The 26,798-nt window shown below is 36.0% G+C and overlaps 1 protein-coding gene across 2 annotated transcripts in view; it reads right to left on the bottom strand.

Moving 5' to 3' along the window:
• Positions 1–1,471: 1,471 nt before the first annotated feature.
• CAV1 (caveolin 1) overlaps positions 1,472–26,798 on the bottom strand; it is a 34,575-nt gene continuing 9,248 nt past the window's right edge. For both annotated transcript variants that reach the window (XM_072401549.1, XM_072401550.1), the window contains exons 2-3: positions 24,014–24,178; positions 1,472–6,511 (exon numbers count right to left, since the gene is read on the bottom strand). In XM_072401549.1, coding sequence (XP_072257650.1) covers positions 6,170–6,511; positions 24,014–24,178 — 507 coding nt within the window. In that variant the 3' untranslated portion in view covers positions 1,472–6,169. The remainder of the gene's footprint in view (positions 6,512–24,013; positions 24,179–26,798) is intronic.

Here is a 26,798-nt window from a genome sequence, read left to right as displayed (position 1 = left end):
GATGGTTACATGGCTAGTTGGGTTCCTTCATGTTCAACCACTAGGGATATAAACAAATCCCAGAAAGAAAAAAACCCTCTAGACATAGCTGATCCAGAAAAAGGCAAAAAAAAAAAAAAACTGTGGTTCAATTTGGTCCAACAGGGGGAAAAAAATCCTTCCTGATTCCTAGATGTTCCCTGGATTTACAGTCTCTTTTAGCTTTGTTCTGTCGAATTTACCTTTTTCTGTGCTGTTAAAAAAAATGTATGATATATGACCAAAGTTTTATTATTACTGGTTTCTGTTACATATTCCTACTAGATATATCTATGGTATTTTACTTCCATCCTCCAAGGCTAAATTTTCTGTTATAAACTCCTAATGTGAAAGTCCTAACTAGCCCATTTCTCCCTTTTCTCTGATTTTGTTTTACATTGTTACTGGGGCTGATTTCCCCTGATTTCATAGCTAAGCTCCACCAACTGCCAATTGACTAACTGGCATGGCAGTTGTTAGAGCCGATAATTCAAGAAAAGGCAGACTCTGCTGTACCTAAATAAAGAGAGGGCACAAAAGGGGCACAAAAGAGTTTTTTCTGGATAAAACAAGTCATAGCAGAATTTTTAAATGGAGTACCAGTTTATTTTTTAAATACATGAAGGTTATCAATAATTTTCCCTTTTCTTAGATTTACTTGTTTGAGATTTGAGGGAATCACTGTGAAGGGATTTCTGGTAAATGAGCGTAAATGTACAACCCAACACTGAATACAGCTGAGCTGAGAATTTATGTAAAACCCTATGATTATGTTTTAGTTCCTAATGCTCATTCATGCTCTGCCAACATGTTAACCATGCTAAACTCTGTAATTAAATAGCCTTTTCACATTATAACAACACAATGATTTTGTAGCACTTCCATACCCTATGCTTTGTTTTAATACCATACTGGAAAATGTGTACAATTAGCTTTTTAAAGATATGCACTTTTAATATGATTACACTAAATTGTTGAAAATCAGACTCTGTATAAAAAGAGCGAAGAGCTGGACAATTTGGATCTTGTGTGGTATACTTTTCTCACAATGTATAGGATTTAGGATTATATTATTGCTTTTATTGAGGCCTTAGTTTCTAAATTTTAAAGTCTCATAAGTAAATTTTTAGACATGACTTTATTAACGCTTGAAATTTTATTCTGATTTTCCATTTAATTGAATTACATTGAGAGCTACATTTCCATATAAGTAGAATCTGCTCCACGCTTTGTCATGCACTTAACACTTTGGAAGAACTTGGAGGGTTATTAAATCTAAACCTTTTGTTAACATAACTCACCAACCAATCACAACATGGCCATCAGGTACTTCTCTGTGTACACTGTGAATTATTGAAGAACAGCTCATATCCCTCTGGAACAAATAGTGCTGACATTTCTATAATTAAACCACAGCAAGTTTCCACTCATTTATCAAATAATGTACACTGAAACGTGTTAATCCTTTTATTGTGCACATCTTTAGCTTGTATGTTACATGCAATATGCAATACAATTTTGGTATGTTTACATCAAGTCTGCATGTTCTTTACAGTGAATTGAAAGATATTAAAATTACATTACAAAGAGATATTGCAAAGCACATTTTTTAAAAAATCATAATGGTTTACCTAAGGTTCATAAGAACAATGAACCTGTGTCTGCTTGAAACAGACATACAGGTAAATGTCTAGCAATTATACCTGATTAGACTGATTTTTTTTTGTACAGACTAGTGAACCTATAGTAAAACATCCTCATTTTTTTTTTAGAAGAATCTTTAAAGAACTCTTTATCCAGAAGGAAAACTATTTCCCAGATATATATATTACCCATATATATATGTATATATGATAAAGAAAAAAATTCTTATATTAGCCTCAGTTTAAATCTGCCAGGCATATTTTAAAAAATAGAAAAATTGTGTCACAGTTTAAATTCACACAACTGGGTTTGGAGGGCAAATATTGATACATGTCTATAAGATGTCAAGTATGTCATATTTGTTAAAAGTATAGAAAAAATTATATATGCATAAGGAAAACATTTTATATATATTTTTTTTAGTTTTTAACTAAATTTTTATTGCACATATGTGTATGTCTGTGCATAGAATTTCATTACTTTTACTTATTGTAATATTTACTCTTAATTTTTGTGAAATTATAAGAAAAATGCAACTGGAATGGGATTTCAAGATCATTAAAATTTTTCATACCCAAAATTGAATGCATATATTATTACACAGTATTTATAAAACACCATATTACACAGCGATGTACAAAATCCAGTCATGTCACTAGCTGTCCCTCAAAGGAGCTCACAATCTAATGTCCCTACCATAGTCATATGTCTTTTAATAGAGTCTAGGGAAAACCAATTAAACAAACTGCATGTTTTTTGGAAGAAAACTGGAGTACCCGGAGGAAACCCACGGGGAGAACCTGCAAACTACAAGTAGATAATGTACCGACCCAGATTCGAACCTGGGACCTAGCGCAAAGGCCAGAGCACTAACCTCTGAGCCACTGTGCTGCTTATGTAAAAAAAAACTTCTAACATCACGTACAAATATTTAAAAAAATGCATATTGTTATATTACATTTGTATAATTACAATCCTGTACATGATGATATGTAAGTTGAATGTTTCTCGTGAAGTCTTGTAAGTTAAACGATGCATTTTGCAGATGTAACATTGGCTTTATCAGGAGTATATATGTATTTGATCTTTGGTAAAATATTTTAATGGTGTTATAATCCCATTTTAGGTATATTGTTTTATGATTTAACAGTATTCAGGATGTGGCGTCAGCAAGATGATATGATAAGGCCTCTATTCTCTATATATTATATATTACCTATATGTAAATATATATTTTTATGTGAAGTGTAGATGCCAGTCAGGCAGACTTTTTTGTTTTGTGTACATGGCTAAAAACCAGTGCTCGGAGATTCTCTTTGGTAATGCTGTGTCCAATAAAAGTCCAGATAACTGTCTTAACTAGGTATAGACAATAGATGATAGAAGAAAGCAAGTTTTCAGAATGCATAATCATCTCTGCAAAATGTGAGACTATTTATACACTGAGGGTGACTACTAAGGTTGCAAAGCATTTTGACCAACCATCCCATGTCTAAAGCTCTGTACACATGTCCAATGGTTCCCGCCCGATAATCGGCTCATGGCCAATATAGGGGGAGAATTGGGTGTGTGTACAGCGTCCATTGTCCAAATGACCGTCCTGGCGGATCCAAGGATGATTGACGATGAACTATCGTAATGTAAGAGAAGGGGGAGAGTGCACAGCAGCGTGCCGCTCCATCGTTCTCCCCCTCCACTCTGCATAGAGCAGAACTCTGCTGTATGTACAGCACTCGTTCATACATCGTGCAGTCTTTTGTCGTTGGAAAGGATCCTGAAAGATCATTTCCAGCGACAATAATTGCAGGTGTGTATGTGGCTTAGAGGTGTTTTTACAGCTGTAAGCAAAAAAGAAAGCCAAAACATATGATATCAAAGACACTTTGTACATACCAAAATGCTAAAGAAAACCTTGCATGAGCACATACTAAATTACGTCACTCACTGCTAAGTATATTTACCTTCACTTTACAGATTTCTACTTGGTGCATCTGGTAAGTTTTCAGAGAAAGGTAAATTGCTCCATAGCAGATTCTCTTTATATGGACTTTTAATGTTCGAAATTGCGTATCTGTTTAGATTCTATTTGTGTCGTATTAATGATATCTTACTCTGAATTTCTAAACAGAAGGCCCTGCTCTTTGTTTAAAGCATTTAAGGACTGTGATCACACTAGTAGCACAGAAGGTCTGTGTTCCTGATTTTAGCAGGAGGCAATGCTTCAGGTAAAATCCTAAATAACACCATCCAGCCCTGTTAAAATCTGAATGCTAGGGTGGTGGATGAGATATTAGAGGATCTGGCTATGTTACTGCACAGAGGGGTTTTTATGAAATACAGTTACTTGAGAATTATTGTTAACAGCTCATTTACCACCTTTTGGCTATAGATGACCCTTAAATTGCTATTTCTTTACAGTAATTTTTTTCTAAAATGTAAATCTTTATAATATTACTAATATTAGTAGCCGTACTATTATGTAACATATGTAGAAAATAACTACTATGTGTATCTATGAATATCCTTTCTTACCATAACTATGTTATCATAGAAACATATTTCTGATACAACAGTTTTAATACAGGCAGTACATCCTTACCATTCACATTTTATACTGCTACTGTAGAGTGGCCATCGTTCACAGCAGAGGTCCACATGCAAGCTGCCAAGTGCAGCCACATTTACTTAGGACATTGAATCACATCACCAAGAATAGAGAGGCATAGAGGGCTCCCTTCCACCTGGCAGGGTTATTAAACAACACTATGGACCTGATTAATTAAAACTCCCCAAGACTGGATGGGATAAACTATCATGGGAGAACCTGGGTAATCCAGCAAACCTGGAAAGAATGTGGCTTAGGATTGAAAACATTTGCCACTAATAGCAAATTATTTTTTGGAAATCCAAGTTTGCTGGATCACTCAGATTTAGCTATGAAAGTCTATCATCTCCAGTGTTTGGGAGATAAAAAAATAAATGAAGAGATATTTTATAGAGTCTATCCTGTTAGGCATTCTGCAGTAAATGATTTTTAAGGCTGAATGGGTGAATAGGGCTTCACATAGGTGGGTGAATAAATCTAAATTCGGGGAAACCCGATTCACTGATTCATAATTTTTCTTTATAAAAAATTATGTCATTGATTATTCTTTCGTAATTTGTCAAAATAAAGCGTAAAATGCCTGGATAGCTAATTATTAATTACAAAGCACTAATTAGTATTCATTATCAATGGCAAAAAAGTAATATTAAAAGCACTGCCATGTGTGAGTTGTATTTTATAGTGTGCAAAACATGCACAAACAACAGCATATATACTGCATGTGTGAAAGAATCCATCTCCATCAAGATGTGCCTGTGCACAATTAGCTGATAGTAAACAAAAGCAGACAAGTGAAATTAAATGGATTTATATTTAAAATAAAAGTGAGCCATATACATAAATATTGTCTAAACAAATCAATATGGAACCATTGATGAACCATATAATATTCAAAATACTTTCAGATGATTGTCCAATGGATTTTGTATAAAACATGTTTTGTAAAATCACATAACAAAAAAAAACAAAATTATTCCCAAACAAAAAATGGCTAGACATTTGTTTTTCAAAAGTAACTGGAAATGATTTATTGCATATTCATATCTGACACAAATTAGGATTACTACATTCAGAAGCCAATGTCTTGTGCTCACATAGAAGGACACCTAGGACAATAGAGTTGCTTATTAACGTGCCTCATTCAGCTTGTCTTTGGCTTTTGAATATAATGCATTCCATTTATGAAACAGTGTGTTCAGTACTTTTCTGTACTTTTGAAAAGAGAAAGCTTTAATAAACATTATTAGCTTACATTGATAAAAAGATATACCAAGAAGAATGTTTTGACAATATGTATAGGCCATCAATAGAATACACAAAATGTTCAGCAATTGTATGTGATAAGTGGTTACATTTACACATCTATTATTTACTGAAAACTCTTGCTATTACAGTAGGCATAGAAATAATCAAGCTTCTCCATTAAAGTGAGCTATAGAGTTTCTGATAAATATCTTTATGTACATTTGATAAAACTGCAAGCATTCCTGGGTATGTTTGCATTGTTACTTTTGAAATTTAAATTTGAACTCTCTCAGCTGTAGTTTATGAATTAAACATTCTTTTACAGAACTGCATCAGCTTGAGAATTAGACCAGATATTACAATCTCCATCAGTTTATTGTTAATCAGATACCTGCCCACTCATTGCTTTATTTTATTTATAACATGTAAGCAATTTGTGGATAGCGAAACAAAAATACAGTATTTCACATAATGCCAAATGGCATGTAGCTGTTAACAGAAAAAAAATGTACTTATTTCACAAAACAAATACTTCTTTAAACCTAAATCTTCAAAGCGGGTAAAGATTTTGCCCCAGGATACATACTCTAGTTACTGATCTCATGTCAGTGCTCATAAAATATTGACAAATATCTGACATATAACTCTGGATGTCACCTATACTTCTTTGCGTACAGTAAGTCGAACAAAACTGAACACCCTGCCAATTGCTTCAAACAATGGATCACAGAACGTGTGGATGCAGATGGAGTAGACTCGGCTGATACATTGAATTTCAATCAAGTAGCTCTTTATGCATGGAACTACAGCCCAGATGTGCAGGAATGACAGGATGGCAAAATAAATGCCCCAGATAAGTGACAATGGTATTCCAAAGATTGCAGACAGTAAGCGGTAGAACCAATATTTAGTCACAGTGAATGTAGTGAAGCTTGCTTTCCAAATGCCATCAAAGCTATGGGTCCCCTCAGGTTCTGCAATCACGTCTTCAAAGTCAATCTGGAATGACAAAAATACACAAAAGTCAATACTGATTTTACTAAGGCATGACTTAATGCATATATATCTAGATTTATGTCAACAATTATAGTAAAAAGCATTTTGTTGTTGGTACAGGGATTATAATACACATATGGTCAAACAACAGGCTGCAAATGATAATTTTATTATACTCTGTTTATTCATTTTCCCTTATGTAGTACAGAAAAGTATATCTGGTCATTACTCTTGTATGTGTTTGTTGGACATTCCATCTCAGTGCCAATATTAAGGAATGTTCACCACTCTTTTTGGAGATAACAGCCATCACCGTTATGGAAAAGCTTTTGGCAGAACTTTGGAGTGTGTCCACTGGGGTATATGCCAACTATGCAATAGTTTGAAGACCTTAGTGGTGTTTTATAAGATGTCAAAGTTCCTATACTAGCATACAAGGAAGTTTTATAGGCTAGATGGTAAGTTCCAACTGACCACAATTTATCAGCTGGAACTGCTTCTGTTCATGGGATCATCTTGAATGAAAGTTGTACAGCATGTACTTGACGTTTGGATTATTCATGTTTATTCAGGCAATTTGCTTAGTATCAATACCAAACACCTATTTTGTTTATATTTTCCCTAAGAATAACCATATGTTGTCAGCTATTTATCGCATAACATACTGAAAGATGCATTGGAAATGTTGCATAGGTCTTCATAAGGCTATTGGAAATTTAGTGGACAAAATTGCAAATAAATGATATAATATAGTTTTAAAAAGAAAAATTAAATTGAACAAAGAAAAGTTAAATTGAACAAATCTGAAGGTAAATAGGTAAATAATCTGAAAGTAAAAAGTGAAGGTAAATAAGAAACAAAAGAAGATATTTAACTACCTGTATAGTAAAATATATTAACAGGCCAAGTTGGCACATTAATAAATGCAAAAAAAGATTTAGATTTGGACTTTCCACCCAACATACACAACATACATACAATTATATAATAAAATTAAGGAATCAAATTGACTCCCAGTCCAAATACAACTACTCTGGCTTTGTTATTAGAGAACAACACTTTTACTTTTCTCATGATACCTTAGGAAATACAATTTAGTTGATAATGATAACACTTCCAAACTTTTCATATTGTGTTCATACACTTTCACATTATTTCCTTCGCTGATGACTATTTCAAAGGTTACTGAATTGCATTTCAAAATTATACTGCAGAAAATCATTAAAATGGCATTGCCATAATCATCTACAAAAAGTTAGACTCATCTGATATTAAATAAGCAAATAGAATTGCAAATAACCCAGCTGGACACGTGGGAACTACTTTTCGCTTGCAAATGACTTTCTATCCAATTTTAAAGTTACATCTCAGATAGACTGCTTCAGAATTTACATATATATTTTCCTCCCATCAAATCCTTAGTTTGATAACATTTTTCATGATGATTTACCGAAATGAGTATCCTTCAGTTAGTTAACGAAGATGGTCTAAGGGCCTCACCTCAATCAGCATATGTAGTAACTCATATGTAATCAGAATAAGACGGCACATTTTGCCCATCAGCAATACAAGGCATCTCAGTAAAAATTATTTAAGTTTGATAGAGTGGGTGAGCAATATAAAACAAGCTGTTATATTGGGTGAGGGAGCTGTCATTTCCTGGGAATGACATCAAAGGAATTCTTAGATGAATTATTCCCCCGGAATTGCTACTGATGTTTTATTAGTAGGAAACCTTTACATATTTCAATTTATTAAAAAGCTTAATAACATTCAAACATGACGAACCCTCCGACATGCTATCTGCATTTTAATATCCATTTAATGGAATTGGGTAAGTTAATTCCAAAATAAATAAAAACTTTTATTTACACTGCATGGTTTGTCAGTGTCCATTAAATTATTCATGGACGTAAAAAAAAAAAAAAGAAATTAGTAACAAATTTACTGTTGCAATGTAATCGTAACTCACTGAATAAAATGGTGGATCTGGATGCCAAGATACATGTCAACACATTGATGAAATGCCTTGCCAATAAAAAAATGGCAGCTTTGTGGGGGCATAGTAAATTGTGATTGCATTATAGAATATTGAAGACTTGTTACTTAGTCTGTATTTACTATCTTTCCCATAGGTTTACCTACCCCGAGTATGACTCGAGGTTACCGCTCCTAGCATCTTTTTACCGCTGGGGAGGTTAAAGCTATCCATGAGAGGAGAAGATAGCCTATCATGGAATAACCTGGGTGAGCCATCAAACCTGTAAAGGATCTGGTCCAGGATTGAAAACATTTGCCGACTAATAACAAATGATTTTTAGCAAATCCATTCCAGGGGGATTGATTTTTTAAGGGAGTAAAAAGTTCAGTCGCTGAACCCATGCTTACTTCAAGAACCCAATCAAGTGCAAGAGCATGGCAATTCCCAGTCCCTTATTTAGATGACATAAACACAACTTTTTAGGGGGCTAATCAACACCCTGCTCCTTAAGTAAAATAAAAGCTAACACATCACATCATCAACAAACCAACAAATATTTGTTGAGGAAATATTTCGATATTTGGTGGGGTGAATAAGTTTTAACAAAAACATGTAATGCAGAACAGTGAACTGAGTGCTAATTACAATGGTGTTTTGCTGTGCTGGCAAACTGAAATACTTTAATTGTTATTAATAGTAAAATTGGCATTGTCTCATGCATGGAGTTTGATATTTACATCTTGTTGTGCTTCATGATTAATGTATAGTTTATACTGGTCTGTTATGGTAAATGTTCTCATCAATAAACTTACCAACCTCTGCTACTGCACATCATAAACTCTACAAACTAAACTATGGCACCTAGCCACAAAACCTGAAGGGGTGGATAAGAAGAACAGCATTATAAGCAATAATGTTAGAAGGAAGTTCATTGTTTATCTGTTCTAGAACAATCCCTGGCTAGTGATGAAACAAAATCCTAAGCAGTGGCTTTAGAATTTGGTCTAACATCCCAATCTGTATATATTTGCAGTCCTGAGAACTTTGTAGTTGTACTATCTTATTTTAATCAGAAATAAAATATGGTTTGGACTATGTCTGTTCTTTCTTCATGGGATGTAATACAAGGATAAAAAAACAAACACCCAGCTGGAACATGATCATAAATGTGAATGTATTGACGCAAGCCAAGACATTTTGCAGTGTTGTTGAGCTTTGATATAGACAGGTTAAAGTTGGTAAGGAGACACCATGGTGTCAACATTTTTTGTAGGCCATAATTCAGGCTTGATCAGCATTTTTCAGCCTACAATGTATTCAGGATCTGTGATTCTTAATCAGGTCCCATGTTTCATGCAGTTTCAGTTGATGTTGCTGGTAATCACCACTAAGTAGGTGGACCAGTACCTTTGTATAAGAACACTTGTTGAAATAAATATGCCCAAACAGCTAAAGCAAAACAGACATGTAAATAATGTAATAAAAATATTCACCTTTTTATTGACAATTTGTTTAGGTTGTTTCTGGGGCCAAAACAATTACTGCACATGTATCCATCATTCTAATAAAAAAAGCATTACCATACCCCTTAGGGTAGATTTAGACATTTGTATTCAGAAAAAAACTTGATTGCAAAAGCATTATGAAGTGTTCATATTCTGTAAATGACACTCCAATACATTTATACAGTAAAAAAAGTACCTGTGCTGTGTTGTATAGAATAGTGGGTGTGAATGGGTCCTAATATTTCTGCTCTTACTCTTCTGAGCCAACTGAACAGAGTTTCTGATTTTAGGGTTGTGTACCTGATATTTTTTTTAATTCCCTAAATTTCTCTAACCCATTGACTGGCACTGATTTTTCAATAATGAACAATACCCACTGGACTTTTTAAATTCTTCCCAGACATTAATCTTATTTTAGACATATTCTATAGTCTTTGTTCGCACAAAAATGAAACAATGCCTGAATACAGTAAGAATAAAAAAAAACTGACAGTTTTTAACCTCAGTTTGCTTCATGATTCAAGAGTTTTTAATTATTTATCAGAAAACTGTATACTATTAATCCATTACACCATGCAAAGGTAATTCAAAGAGGATGACTGATGATATTTAAAAACATTTCCCTTTATTAAGTCATAGAACCTCTAATTTACCATTCAATTATGAAGTATATGCTCTTTCTTATCTGTGGGATATTAGTGAAATGCCACTCATATTTACAGCTAAGCAATGTGCCCTGAATTCCCATTTCTATAAATTCTCACTCACATGTTTGCCTTGAATCCTAAAATAAATGACCTGTGAAAATTGTCAGACTCACTTCATTGTATGCCTTTAAAGATAACCTAACCCTATTGCTATTTGTTGTGCTTATATATATATATATATATATATATATATATATACAATAAGGCCCCTTATTAGTCCCAGAGTGCTGCCAACCTGCACTGGTTTAACATTTCACATATAAAAGAATAGCACAGTATATAGTGAAATCACAGCATATGGTGTATAGGTTACTGTAGATATTGTTAAGCGATGAGGACCTGCAGATATGGCATAAATGGTGGGGTACTTCATTATATTTCTAAAGTTTGCTCTTTGAAATGTGGCACTTCACAGTTTCACATTAAACTGGCCCTGAACTCACCTGAAGTTGCAAAATCATTCTGTGTCCGCTAATGGATTTGTTGCACATCTTTACAAACTCCTGAATCCCAAAAGTGGTTTCCACAATCCTTGCCTTCTTCTTCCATGGCTTCAGGCTGGAGCTTACAGTCACGCTTGGCAGTAACCATGTCCACATCAAAAAAGGGCTTTGAGAGGGAAGCAAATATTTGCTTTTCAACAAGCTGAATTTACCATGAATGAGGCTACTACTTGAAAGAAGTATGTATGTCACCCCACATCAGAGAAGAACATACAAATACTTTTTTTCCCTTTTTTTATTCAACCTGAATTAAGGTACATAGTCAAAGTGCAGATAGTGAAATTTCAACACAATCAGTTTTTCCATATTTGGTGAAATACTTGCACACAGCCTGTGATTGGGAAAAATTGTGGTAAGAATATTACCCCGGGTATAAAGATTGGTGCATTGGTGCAATGCAGCTGGCTCTGACAAGCATTTATAGCCTTCTAAATGTGCAAGCACCACCAACTGGGTAGACAATTGGCTACAGCTCAAGAAGCCCTTAACAACCTTTGGGGGAACTGTAGGGTTCCACACCAAGCAGGTTATGAATGGCTGGTCTAGAGAGTTGTTGGGAGTGCAGTGGTTCTTACTGCAAAACTGGGTTATCTATGTGATTACAGTAAATGCAGACCACTTAAAACTAATTTTCCAAGTATACTAAAATTGCATTTTTTACTATCCACAAACAAACGTGTAATTTTCAATAATATATTTTTAACACCCTTAAAAAGTATTCTCACTTCTTTTCTAATTTTGTTTTACTGCCCTGGTCCAATCCCCTAAAATAGATCTAGGATCATGGTCTGTAACAGGTTTCAGTCTTGATTGTAAATGTCATTTAAAAAAAACACACAGAGGAGAACTGGATGAAAATTAATATGGAAAAAAATTCTTTCCCTCCAAATTAGGATATAGTTTATGCCAGACATGCACAACTTTGTCAGCTAGTTTACGCAAATCAGAGGGCTTACTTTTAACAGCCAAACATTGGGATGTAGCTGGCCACCAGTGTAAAACAAAAGTGTTTGTTTAACTTGCATTCCCTCTGCTCACATATTCCAACTTCTTGTTCTAGAACACTTCTGGACTAAAGCTGCTAAACTATGAAATTAACAATGTAAAACTCAGCTAAAATTAAAAATGAATTTATTTAAAGTCTAACTTCATGTTTTTTTTAAATCTCTTTCAGGTAAATGTATGTTTAAGTCTAGGGGGTTAAAAAAGTGATTTTGTATACTTTATTCCCCTACCCTGTAGTTTACTTCTCCATATAGTCAGTCCCATGCTGTCTGTTCTCTAAACTCTGTTCTCTAAAGGCACTGATGTGCAGAACCAATAGCCCTATATTGTAGGTAGGGACACTACGGGCTAGTGATAACATTTGTTTTCCACTTTATGTTGCAGCCTCCAGCCAAGTGCCAAAAATTCACATTCAACTTTTCAATAGAGTTGAATGGGAACTGTACACTGTAAACTGTGTGCAGAACATCCCAGAAATCTTACTCAGTGTTCAAGTAATTACCTAGAAATATGCAGAGAGCTTGATAAGAAATTTTAATCATTCCTGGTGTTAGAGTTTACTGTAGTGAATCTTCGCTGGTAATATACTGGTCACATGTCTATAAGGGTGGTGGAATGTTATGCCAGCAATGGGATATTTTATCAATTAAAAATATTTTCTTTGCAAAGTGAATTGGCACCTTCTAAAGTGAGGATTTTGCTATGCTAGGTGAACAGTCTCCATTGTAAAATCTTGTTTGGGGTGCAATGCAGCTCCAGTAAATGGGATAATACTACAACACATGCCTATGTGTGGGTAAAGGTGCTTTGTAGTATGTTATCACAAATATATAGCAAGTCGATAGGCTCCCTTAATGCTCCACAATGTACAGAAGTTAGTTTGGTAAAGTAAAGGTGCAAATATGCCCTCTACAAATCAAGCCCAAACTTCTACTACTTGGCAGTATGTTACACCCCCCGTATAGAATATATTAATATCAATACAACAGTATATTTATTTATCTGTTTATGTGCTGAAGATTCACTATCTATATTTGTCCCCAGGGTGAGAATTGACAGGAAACCACAATTTTATAGTTGCTGTTGGAACTGGAAATGAAAGGAAACTTTCTTCTGGGGGCACCTGTTCAGTTATCAATTGTCTAAGAGAGGACCACTTCTTATTTAACGTTTTGTCTCTAGGACAGAAAATGGTGGGAAATCTTACCAACAAGCTCCATACTGCAGAAAGCATTTGGTATACATTTAAAAAAGTCCTCTGCTATTTATTTCTCTGGAGCTTTACCCCAGGTATATATCAGATTGTGGAAGACTAAAAGGAGAAATTGACTTGAGACTTTACAAGTGGATTTACCATTGCACTTATGCTCATTATTTTAAAGAAATTGACTGATGTTGGGGCACAGTGTAATTTATGTAATGTAATGTAGTTGACATAGCCCTATATATCCGAGTTATACATTTGATACTGTAGAGAGGTGCATGACTGTAATATTCTCATGACACACTGGTTTATTTATTGCTGCACTAGATTAGGAGTTACTGACAGTGCTCCCATCCTGCTGGAACAATGTCTGTGATCTCTTAAGTGCCAAATTTATTTCTTATCATTCCACAGGGAGAAAGGAACACATTCACCTTAAGCTGTTATGGAATGCTCACCCTTTCTATTCTAGATTAAAAGTTTATCAGCAGACAAACGCAGGAGGAAAATTCCTTCAATGTTGTCATAAATAACATTTTTCTTAGCAACATTACAAAACATAAAATGCACACTGAAAGCACTGAAATTAATAAATCCTGCCAAACACAGAAGATAAAACATAAGGCAACAGGAGCGTCATCTTTTTTACACATCCCAGGTCTATGTAGGGGTGGATCTGCTAGCCTGATTTAATTTATTGTAGGGTGAGCACTATAGTCAGCTAAGTAACAAAAATAACAGCAACCTACTGTCTATCTTTGTTCTTAGTTTTGATTAAAACATTTCTGTAACAATGACATGATTTTCTATGTTTATTTAACATTAAGTAATATCACTGGGAACTCAGCAAACCATCAGGCTACTGAGACTGATTCAGGTCTAGGAATAGACCTAGGAGGAGAATTTGCTCATTGATTTGTGATCTGGACAGCTACCAAGACTGCACATTGGCAAAGATCAGCACAATAATAAATCATACATTGTATACATCAGTGAAATAAATAATTATAATTGTATACATCAGTGAAATAAAATAATGTGTGTTTATTGCTAAAAAATACGGAAATCTGTGGAATACTGTACACCTTGAATATTTTCTGAGATGGTTTTATACTATGAAACTTTAATAGAGTTAGATCCATTATTGCAAATCCAGACGTGGCCATTGGAGACTGTAGTGTTCCATAGTAAGTATTTGATTTCTGGATTGGAACATATAGGCTTTTCCCCCCAAATATTACCTACCTGGGGAACAGGAGTGCTAAGTGTAACCCACCTAACACTTACATTGTACTGATAAGGTATCAGCATAATCATAGATATACATTTTCTCTAAGATAACAAGAGAACTCAGAAGGTAATTTAAAGATATATCTCAGACAGTTATTGCATAAGTATTTTAAAATAATATAATTAATAAAATAATTAATAATTCTTTACTAATGGTCACAACAATAATTAGATGTTTTGTAATTTTTTAAATTCTAGTTTCAATGATTTGTAGTTTGTAAATGTCCAAAAATGTCAAATATCTGAAACATTTACCATATCCAGTCACAAACTTGAGTCCTACTACTACTAACCCCCAAGGTATTACTTTAGCCATATGAGGGTTGTTATTACAGAAAATTGAGGAGATTAGATTAGGCGGTTCATTGCTATAACAACAATAGCAACATTACATTCTGCACTTACCATCTGCAGCCATCAAACAACTAAAAATATGCATGAGAACATTACAGCCTTACCCATGTAACAAAATCCACATAAAATTCCATTTTAGCAGTGTTTGACTTACACAATGGGGTTGATTTATTAAAGAAGTTACACATAGCTTAGCAAATGTTGCAAACATTCATTTGCATTTATATGCAAGAAAACTTAAAAAAATATATATTTTTGCTTCCATATGATTGATAAGTTGCAGTTTGGAAAAGCTAATTCACTAAGCTAGACGAACACCTTGGTAAGTGAACAGCTAATATTTCATTAGATAAATCTTACATAAGAGCTACATATAGCCTGCAATACATTTTAAATGCAGTTAGATCTGATTTATCTATTAGGGCAGACAGCAAAATGTCCAGTCATAATGAAATGTGATATTTCCCAATGGATTAAGGTGACGAAGTTTTAAACCCTTGCTTCTTATTTTAGAAGCTCTAACTGAAACTGTGTGCCGTCCTCCAAAAGATTCATTCATCTTCATGTACCACAATGAATTCAATAAACATCTATTTTTATCATTACCATGATTAGAGTTTTATAAATAAAACAAGCACACCCTTCTTCTTGGAGTATTGGGCTCTTTGTGCAGAACTATACGTAAAAATTCATTTTGGAATAAATGGAAAAGAAAGAGATAAAACTGTTTTTCATTAGTGGTTTCCCATAAAAGCATTGTATTATTGTCAGTTTAGTTCTGGCCATTTCTTTGCCTCTTGCTTCCAAATAAAAAAACAAATGCAGTACATTTGCCTGCAGCTGCCTAACAGTTGTTTGGGAAAAGTCTGCTCATACAAATGAAGCTCTGCAGAAAATTGGAATAAGTAGGTGTAAGTGATTAAAAATAGCAAATGAGTCATCTTCAAGGAAAACTATAACTAAGACACATGCTGACATATGTGAAAGAGCTTCTTGTTTCATTTAAAATGAATGTGGATAATAAAGAAATTAGACCTAAATCAATTATTTTTCCTATGCTAGGCAATGATTTGTAAACATGAAACACTTTTCTTTGATTTTGTAACATAAGAGTTTCTTTTCTGTATGTTTGTAGTTTAGTTACAGAAATTACTAGATCATACTGAAAGAATGTCTTATACTGCTAATAGTAAGAATGCTAGGGTTGACTGGGTGACCAAAATTGTATTTTTTTGAGAAAAGACATTTTTGCTATGTGTAGAGGCTTTGCAATGAACTCAACTTTGGTATTGGGCTATTTGCAAAAAAACTACATGCTATTTTGTTTTGACTGGGATGTGCTCCTTTAGGTCCCCTGCTTACTTCTCCGACACCTCCACACTTCTGGTGACAATAATAATACTTGTGAAGCTGAGATATAATTTCACGAAAGTTCTGCAAACATGTATATTTTGCAAAAAATACATTTCTTTATTTTGGGCATTACTAAAAAACACAAAATAGTCACCAGCAAGGGTGGGCATAGGGATGTGCAAAGTGTGCTGCTGCTCGCCAAAAAGCCAAAAAGTCTTCTGCACAGGGGCCCACTTTTGGATATGTCCACCATTGGTCACCAGTAATGTATTAGGTGCTTGTTAACTGTTTTGAAGCTTTCAGGTTATTTCCATGTGTCTGAGAATGAGGATTCAAAGGGAAGTGCATGACTCCCAATAGGCTTATATTGAGTATAGTAGGTTTCTGCAGATGACTGGCTTGATCAAATTTGGGTTCCTATAGTTCTTCTTTGCTTAAGCAGACAAGCAATATGTGAGCCTGCTCTGGATATTATTAGGGGTCCCCCACTCCACCCGCTATGCTTCTTTTGATTTCATAATATAGGAAATGCTAGAAAACGCAAAGGTAGGTTATAACAGCCAAACCCCATGTTAGATATTATGGTGGTTAGATTTTGCTGCTGATGTGGAAAATCAGTAAACCACAAATGCAACAATGATTATTTTTTTATCATGAGAAAAGTAAGTGGGCTGTCATTTGTGACCTCTTCCTATGAAACTACCGACTTCCTGGCTGTCACAGTGATTTTAGTACTGCTCTCTGTATCAATGGTCTCTGATTGAGACGTTCTGAAGCCAAACACTGCTAAACCAATGGAAATTTCCTGAAAGCTGCAAACCATCACAGCTCCAATAACTTTTTTTTAAAAAAATACAGACAAAACCTAACAACTGGAAAGAATTGAGATCAGTACATGACTAATTCTAGTTCCCCATAGGAAAGTAAAATGGGAGTTATATAAACTCTGGAATCCTCAGAAACTCTTTTACAAAGCATTCTGTCAGTACTGCAGATCATACACTTGTTGTTGGCACAAGACCATCTAGAAACCTAGAAGAAGCAACTCTTTACAAAGTGGAAAGGTTGTTGATTCTCTGAAACTTCGTTGAGGTTTTGTTAAACCGTTTAATTATAAAGAGTTCTCTCTGGAATTTTTTATTTAGGTGAAAGGATAAATAAGTCCATTCCTAAGAGCACTTTTTACAACCCTATGGCCTATATGACTTTGCTTGGAACAAAGTTTTAGGAATATAGCACAAGAACATTTTGTCATAGACATTGACAGCATATATAGCAAATCAGCCCAAATATTGACACTCTGAAATAAATAGATAATAGCTTCTGTCACTACACAATTAAAAAAATATAAACACTAAATTATTTCTTCTAAAAAATTATTCTGACTTTTTACAGTCAGTTCCGATAACATCAATGTGCTGTCACAGTGCTATAGCAGCAATAATTATTGCTCACCAAATTTTATATAAATAAAACAACTCTTACTATTTTTGCCAACATTTATAGGAAAGCATGCCAACTATACATAAAATATGAACATGAGAAAATAAGGCTTTTTGCTTAGTTTGCATTAGTTTGCATGCTTGCTCAGGCTGCTACAGTGACTTTTAGCTGGTAATTTGGGAGATGTGGAATTTAGCTACAGAGTGGGAAGCTGACAATACAGAATCTAGGATCCATTGTCCCAGCGCAGGCCTGTTTACTTATTTAGCAAATATTTTCACCCAATGTCACACTTGTACAGCAGTTGGTTTGGAAAGAATGTGTTTAATGAGGATGACAATCTTTTCTGCAGTAATGTTTGCCTGTGAAATGTGTTATACTTTCAGCACAGTCGTCATCATGGTGTAATAGTTGTTACTAACCTGAGAGAAGTTCAGTCTACGCTACCTGTATCTTCTTGTGACCAGTACATACAGATGTGTTGACATTTTTCTAGTAGGAATGCATTCATAGCACTGTTACATGGCAAAATCTTAGATTCACAAGCATTTATTTTCCAAATGTATGATATATTTTTTGTAAGTGGTATGCAGTAGGCATTTCATTACGACAACGAAAAATAGGGCAGTTCTTAGCCAGGGTTCCCGTAGAACTCTGGGGTTCCTCCAGAGGTTGCTAGGGGTGCCTTGAACTTTGGGTGATTGGCTTATGGTTTATTGATGCCTGAATAGTTTTGGAGCCTACGCCACTTGGTAGAGCCGACTGCATGGCTGCATAATTATGTTTTTTTACATATCCACCACTGTAAAGAGGGATTTGCTCACACTGTCCAACAATTTATAAGGCTTTTTTCCCAATTGTTTTTTTGTAGAAAAGGTTAGTTTGAATCCTAAGAGTAACAACATAATATATGAACTTTCAGATATTTTAATAAATCCACCTGCAAGGTAATATAATGACAAGATGCAACATACAGTGACAAAAAGCTTCAGAACATATGATCAATAATTAGATCTGGAACTCCTTTTATATCATTATAATTTCACATTTTAATATATATTTTATATTATGTTTATTATACATATATATACTCAATAGAAAATAGAAATGCTCCCATTGAAGCCTTTAGCAATCTTTGCATTGCTAAAATAAAAGCACATCAAAGTCATCCTTGGTGAGCGGCTGGTGGAATGTTTTCTGATTACATGTTATGGCATATACAACATATTATAAACCATTTGGAAATGCTCAGGGAAATGTGTGAGAAATCAGGTTAGAATTCTGTTTTTTTTTTTGCTGCTGCCCAGGCAGAGTGAATACACCCTATATGAGTAACAAGCAACCCACAAACCCATTCCTTTCCACCCGACATGTTTCCAAATGTGTGTAATGGAAAATTAGTCGTAGTAGAGAAAAGCAAAAGGAACAAGAATTTGGAAAAAAAATCACATATATAATATATATGTCATCAGGAAAGTAGCTAGAATTCTGGGCTATTTATGATATCATCATGGATACCCTGATGTGTCGGTGACTGCCTATGTTTCTTCCTTGCCAAGTGCACCTGTCGTACTTTGTGTGTTTTTTCGTCATCAGTGAATAATGGCTGCCGTCCTTTTTCCGGCCTCCTCCACTGTCTAATCACAGAGAACAGAAGCCTGCAGGAGCTGATGATGCCGCGCGCATGGAGAAGCATGGGATTGCTCAGTAGGTGGAAGTCCCCAATTACTAGGCCCCTCTGTCCCTGGAGCCTCATTAATTGTTGGGGTCCCGTGGGTAATTAGGGAAATTTTTTCGTTAGTTATTCATGAAATTTGGGTTCCCATTGGAAGATTTTCTATCACATTCTGCCTTGGTGCCAATAGTCACCAGGACTATAGACAGACTGAATTTCCCCAGCCAGCTTTAGGAGGGGGAGGACTAGGCAAATGACCAGGGTCCTACCTTCCCCAGGGCCCAAATTTATAAAACATCAAGGGGTGCAGGGAACAAGAATACTCTGAATTTGAGGCTCCCACGTCATATCTCCAGGACCTTATTCTGTCTGCTCGAAGGGGCCCTAATCCATAATTGAAAATAAAATATTACATTGCTTTAAATATATTTTTTCTGATTTCTAACATTGGTTTTTGCTATAAGTCATTCTGTGTCTTCATATGTAGATGAAGCAGCTTTGGACAAAACTCTATTGATACCTTTTGAGCAGCTAGACATGACTAGTCACCCCCATGGGCCCATGTAAGTTTACATGCCGGGCACTTCCATACACAACTAGGGGTAACTTTCTACCCCTGACCTAGGAGGAGCATTTCACATTATAAGTGGGAAAATCATCTTTGCTGCACAGAGAAAGGGAAAACTTCATGAATGCCAGAAGACCCTGTTATGTATCACTCAACTATGGTAAAAAGAATATAATGATAAATAAATTGCTGTTGGTGTACAAGGTCAAACATATATTTTATGATGGATTCTTGGGGGATACAGAAAACAAATTTACATTCTGACCAGCAGTCTTCAAGGATGTAAATTTTCATTTTAGCTGTAGGCAGATTTCAAGGTAATGATACGTATTGTGTAATTTTATGTGATTAAAGGCTGAAAATTGCAATTGCAATTATAAGGGAAAATGTCAGCATACAATGTGACTGTTCATTCCATTCCTCACTTTTATACATTCACAAGCTGACTCTGGAAATGTATACTGCCAAAATGTGTAGGATGATGTTTCTGATCTCTGCTTTAGAAAATCTAGCTGCCTGGCTGTCATATGGATTCTTTGGCTTTCATAAAATCTGAGCGAAAAAAGTAGTAGGCAGACTAGAAATTCCAACTTCACTTGCTGCATGCTTGTTTTAGGTCGTTGGCTCGGGAGGTATTAGAGCCAGAGAGAATCAGCCATCTGGAATCTTTCTATAAATTGCCCAGCAAAAAAAAAAAAAGGAGAAAAAACAGCAGCAAAAGTTGCATGCTGCACTGCTCATTTCATATACATTACTGTCTCCTGCAGACTCCTGCTCTGTGATCAAGCACTAGTCCTCCTGATCTGAGTAATGCCCGGTGGCACAGAATGAATGGTCTTGTATCTCCCCTCTTCTAATTTTTTTTGCAGGCAGCCTGTTGTTGGTGGATTTGCTGGGCCCCCTGTACAGCCCTGTTTTCTGCACACTGATGATCTCACAAGGTTATTTACAAGGTAATATCCAGCTTTGCAAAGGCATTTGGAGTGAATTTATATCCTTTATGGCTAAGGGGAAATAAATAAAAAAGATAGAATTGGTGCCGAAGTTAGCCTTAATATTTGCTTTATGAGATAAATGAACTGGAAGTGACACACCGCAGAAGATTGCTTGTATAAAAGATGATGAGAAAATGTCAAACTACAGAAAAAGATCAACATTCAGCAAAAGAAGCGATAAACACTGGAGACTGACAAAGGAACAGATGATTAGGTGTGAAGGAGTGATATCCAGAGGGCAGGACGCAGCTACGCTTGGAAAGAAAGCGCACTAATGGATTAAAAAGAGACAGAAATACATTTCTCTTGGATAAAACATTGTATTTTTTCATGTTACATTTAAAAGAAACATGGAGCCCGCTATGTCTCTCCCTGAAAATGCTAGTTTACTGGCTGTCATGCTGACCCTTATCTGAATGTATAGATAAGGACCTCAGACTATTCTCACCTTCCCGATTTGTGGATTTCTGTTAAATCAATCACAAGCACTGAAGACAATGGCCAACATAACTGGGCAACAGGGCTGGTTTTAGGGTAGGGCAAACTGGGCCATTGCCCACAGCCCCCACCTTCTCCATGGACCCAAATGACACAATGAGCCTGATTTATTAAAGCTCTCCAACGCTGGAGAGGATACACTTTCATCGTGATCCAACAAACCTGGAATGGATCAGGTCCTGGACTGAAAACATTTGCTAACAAATAGCAAATGACTGTTAAGAAATACATTCCAGGTTTGCTGGATCACCCAGGTTACCTGATGAAAGTGTATCTTTAAAAAATCAGGCCCAATGGTGGGGTGTGCTGGAATGCTGTACATTTTGGGCCCGCACTTTATATTCACCCAGGGCCCATGTTGTCTAATACTACTTCTGCTGGACAAAAAGAAGCCAGCAATGATATGGAAATCCCAGAACCTGAGCAGCAATACAACAATACCCATTTGGCCAACACTTTTAACACAACTGATAAAAATGAATTCTTTGTGACCTGTGATTAATTACTAACTGGAAGGCCAGAATGTTAAAGAAAATCAAATATCACTCTTTCCAGTCTTTGGATATAGTGACTGCTTTGGTTTTATTTTTTTTAGGAATTTTTCCCCTGGTTATTCTGCCAGTAACACACGTCCTGTAATAAGGTGATGTGTATTCATTGTACTGTATTAGGGAAGGATCAGTGTTGTCACCCTAGGCTGCTTCCTCAGACTACAGAACACCTCATCTCCATGACATGGGGGGGTATTCTGTATTACAGAGAAGAATCTGGCAGGGTGCCGGTTGTTGCTTCGATGTAACAGAGGCGGAAAGCACAGGAAGTTTTCTGATTTAAACAGGAAAACGTACCGTAATTGCTGTGGTGATATTTGCTGCTCCTGGGCATATTGCATTGCTGCAGGTTGTTATGTATCATGGGCTAACTGCAAGGCTTAGACTGAAGGAGTCATACTCCTGCCTCTTAATTGATGTCCCATACAGGTAGATGAACAGATTTATGTTTTATATTTTATAGAAGAAATGTCCTATTGAGGAGTAAGTCATTCTCATGATGTACACTTGTTCTGGATGTGCAGAATGCCTCCTATAATAATGATGAATCTCAGGAAACAAGAAGGGCATTGATAATCTTCTCCATTGCAGTTCATTTAGGAGATAAAACTCATTGGTCGCTATGTGTAACCTTCAGTTTTATTTGCTCCTGTTTTTGTAACCCAGCCCTGTAACCTTCATTAAGTGCAATGGGATGAACAATGCCTTCCTTTACATTGGGGCCATTGGGAGTGACACTCACGTTTCCTGGCAAAGAACATGTGTTAAATGAAACATTACAAAAGAAAGAAAATAGTGCTTCCACCTGGAATATCCCCTGGATGACTTTCCAAGTTCCAGCACAAACAGGAACCACAGGCCCATCCCTCTAAAAGTTACATTTTTTACTATATGTCCAACCCTGGGGATGGAATGACCAAAATGTTCACACATACATTCATGCACAAGTCAATGTAAAGTCAGTGAAACATTTCAAACAAGTACAGTATAATGGAGCAGTAACCCATAGCAACCACTGTGACCGCTTCAAACTAGGGAAAGTGAACAACCCAATAGGTTGCTATGGGTTATTACATTATACATCACATCCCTTATTCTCTACATACATGTAAAAAAAATATGTCAAAAAGTGGCACTAGTGTGTAACTTTTAAATATATGCACAAACTTTTAACAACTTTGGAGAAACTTTTCACAGTGCTGCAAGGCTGCTTACATAAATCAGATGATTGCTGCTAGTTGTCTTCTAACATATTTCCCAAATTTCTAGGGTGGGACAGAGGGACACCTTATATCATAAACCCACATCTGGCCATGCCTGCAGTTACACTGAATATGCAGAACATTACTGATCAAATCCAGAATGACCTATACGTTTTAAAAAAATTTCTATATATATATATATAATTTATTATTACTAGATTGTAAGCTCTTTGGGGCAGGGTCCTCTCCTCCTGTGTCACTGTCTGTATTTGTTTGACATTTCCAACCCCTATTTAATGTACAACGCTGTGTAATATGTTGGCACTATATATGTCCTTTTTAATTATTAATAATAATAATAAAAATGTCAGGTGAAAGGTTAAGAGCACGTAATAAATAAATGGAAGTTTAAACAGCAGATCAACAGTCCCTTTAAATAGGGGGTTATTAGAAGTCATACATAGCTGTGGGTGAACTACATGTACCAGCATGTCCTCTATGATAGCACTGATCTCTATGAGTTCTTCCCTAGATCATCATATACAGATCTTCTCTTTTCCTGAGCAGATCACACACCAGCAGCGATCTAACACAGTACAATGTGACAGAACATGACATCCTCATCTAAAACTTCTCCTGCACAATATTATGATCGTACAAGGATCGCTCACCTTCACCACATCGTCATTCAGGTGTTTGGGGTCCCTGTTGACCAGGTCGATCTCCTTAGTGAGCACATCATGGGTGGGCTTCTCGTTGTCGTCTGCCATGACTTTGTTGTTGGGTTTATAGATGTTGCCTTGATCTCGGATGATGGGAGTTGTATACAGGACACCCTGGGGTGCAGAGGATGGGAGAAGTGGAAGGAAGAAAAGGAGACTTTTAGCAATGAGTTACCATAGATGGGCAGAGGCTGAGCTGTCAGAGTTCTCTAGCAGTGTACAACTAAGGCTTGGTTTATAAGAGGAGCCATACCCATACCACACCCCTCTACACCACATCCCGGACTCCTCCAGCAGGGGTCACCACATCGGGAATATTCCTCATTCCTCGGGGATTCCCCCCCCTGTACGGGCAATCCCTGCCCCACCCCATGCACAGCGCAAACTTTCCATGTCACACCCCACACCTTCCCTGTCCTCCTGATCTTCCAGCATCACATCTGATTATTACACTGATCTGCTTTATTCTATGGGACACAGCCCTGCTACAGCAAACCAGAGACATTGCTGGTTAATGTGCATGGAAAGTCATGCTAGTTAGACAATATGACAACTTTTTATTTGGATGAGATTTCTCTTTGCACACACAACATAAATATATTTTAAGATCAGATATCTCCAAAAAAAAAAAAAAAAGCACCCCATTTGGTTGTCACCGCAGCCGGTGTTACCTTTTTGGTAGTTTTGAGCGCTTTTTTAAATGAGGAGAAAGTAGGAGCAAGCCGAATAAGATGAGGAAGACTATTCCAAAACTTCTGTATTTTGTGAGCCAGGGAATAAGCAAGGAGATCAGAAAGTCACAAGGAAGACAGAAGTGCAATCTGCATACTGGTTGTGGGTCAGTGACTGAAAAATGTATTTAGGGACAGAGTAGTCAAAAATATCAGCTTCCATTTTTGGATGTTTTTTGAAAGTGGATTGATAAAACTTTGAAACCTAGAATGTGGCATATTAAAAACCTTAGGCTGTGTTTAGATTGGCAGTGAGGTTGCGGTGAGGATATCATTTGGTCAGGCCCTCCAAACTGCTTCCATGGGTGGTACACTACATGTTGCCCATAGAGAATGAATGGGGAGAGCAGTGAGCTCTGCCCACTTCTCCCCAATGTTCAGTACTAACACCTCTTTGTTGGAATCCATGACCTCTGTACAGTTCTTATAGCTAGCTAACAGTCTTTGAATTCTCGCATTAGATTACAGTTACTCACAGAAATATTTTAGTTCTGAAATATTCCTGGGACATGTAGCATGCATGTCTGAAATACCTAATGATTTTTAGTATTTGATAAGAATTTATTCTGGATAGACTTAAACTTATGTCTAGTTTGGGATAGAGGTGTAAGAAGTTAATCCCCCCATTAAGTTTTTGTTACTGTTTGTATCACCAGAACAAGAATAGTGGGAACATCTTATGTGGTTGTCTGTTATGGGAAGAGTTCCTCTTTGCTTTGAAGAGATTTGATCTAAAGACATTTTTGTGAACAGAACAAGAAGTAAATGGAAACCTCCTTAAAGCAAAACAAAACCAAACAAACAAAAGTCACAAAGAGGTGGAAGTTTTTAGGCAAAATAGACATGCAAGTCTCATTTTCCTCTACTCCCAGTGGCTTTCTGTATTTGCCTACACTGCATAGCACATGGACCAATAAATATAAAACCTAAGACGTATGATGTAATCAGTGGGCATTTAATGGCTGCAGAGGGTTTCTTTGGACCCACTTGTCTGCTGTGATAGGTTTCTGGACCTGTCATCACTGCATGGTGCTAACCAATAAGTTACTTCTGTGTTATAATCAGTAGATAGGCTGTGCATAATTGCAGATTGTTGCAAAAGCTCACACTACTAAAAAACAAAGTTGTGCAAATCATAAAAATCATAAATAAAAATGGAAGAAAAGTGAAGAGTATCTACATATCAAGAAAAGAGAACTAAAGCTAAACTTTTGAAGCAGATTCTTTTATGCAGAAGGGACATGCTATGTCTCTTTTACAATAAAATAAACTTAGGCGCCTGTTTGCAATTGTTTCTATAATTTACCTTGGGCTGCACATGGCATAGCTTGCTGTTGGGAATGAACCGCTGTGGTTTCTGGCCTAGCCAATCAAATTGGCTAAAGAGTCTAAAGCCAAAGATGACCAAGTAATGATGCCAGTTCCCACAATGCACTGAGGAGAGTGCAAAAAAAAAAAACTGAGATTATTGACTTTTTGTAGAAGTTGCATTTGGTTCCACACCCTTATCTCCAAAATTTATTCTATTCGGTTATTGACTTCCTTGGCCAACAAAGAAGCTGGTGAAGCTCAACTTTTAAACAAAAAGTCAATAGTAAAGTTAATTTTAGCTAACTTTATCTTTGGATCTGCCATTTGCTTTATTTTGTAGCTTCCATTCTAAATTGTTAGTTTTGTGACAGGCTTATCCTACAGAGGTGCCATAGGTACTTATGTGTACCCACAGTACAAGCTGCCAGCAACAGAAAGCTAATGTTGTTATTCCAATGTTTTGCTGCAATGTATCAGCAGGTCAAGTCATTCTTTACATGATGCATTCCACTAGTTACCTTGTTAGAATAAAATGAATGTAACATTTTCAGCCACACCCTAAAATCTGCACCAAGTACTGAAAACAATGTAATAACACATCCTCAGGCTGTACAAGAAATATTTGTATATTATGTGAATAAATAGGAGATGCATACTAAAACATCATCCCAGTATTGTAACATGGGGAAGAG

Source organism: Pyxicephalus adspersus, chromosome 2 (assembly GCF_032062135.1).
Source record: "Pyxicephalus adspersus chromosome 2, UCB_Pads_2.0, whole genome shotgun sequence".
Lineage (NCBI taxonomy): Eukaryota > Metazoa > Chordata > Amphibia > Anura > Pyxicephalidae > Pyxicephalus > Pyxicephalus adspersus.
This window is presented reverse-complemented; position numbering and strand designations above follow the sequence as displayed.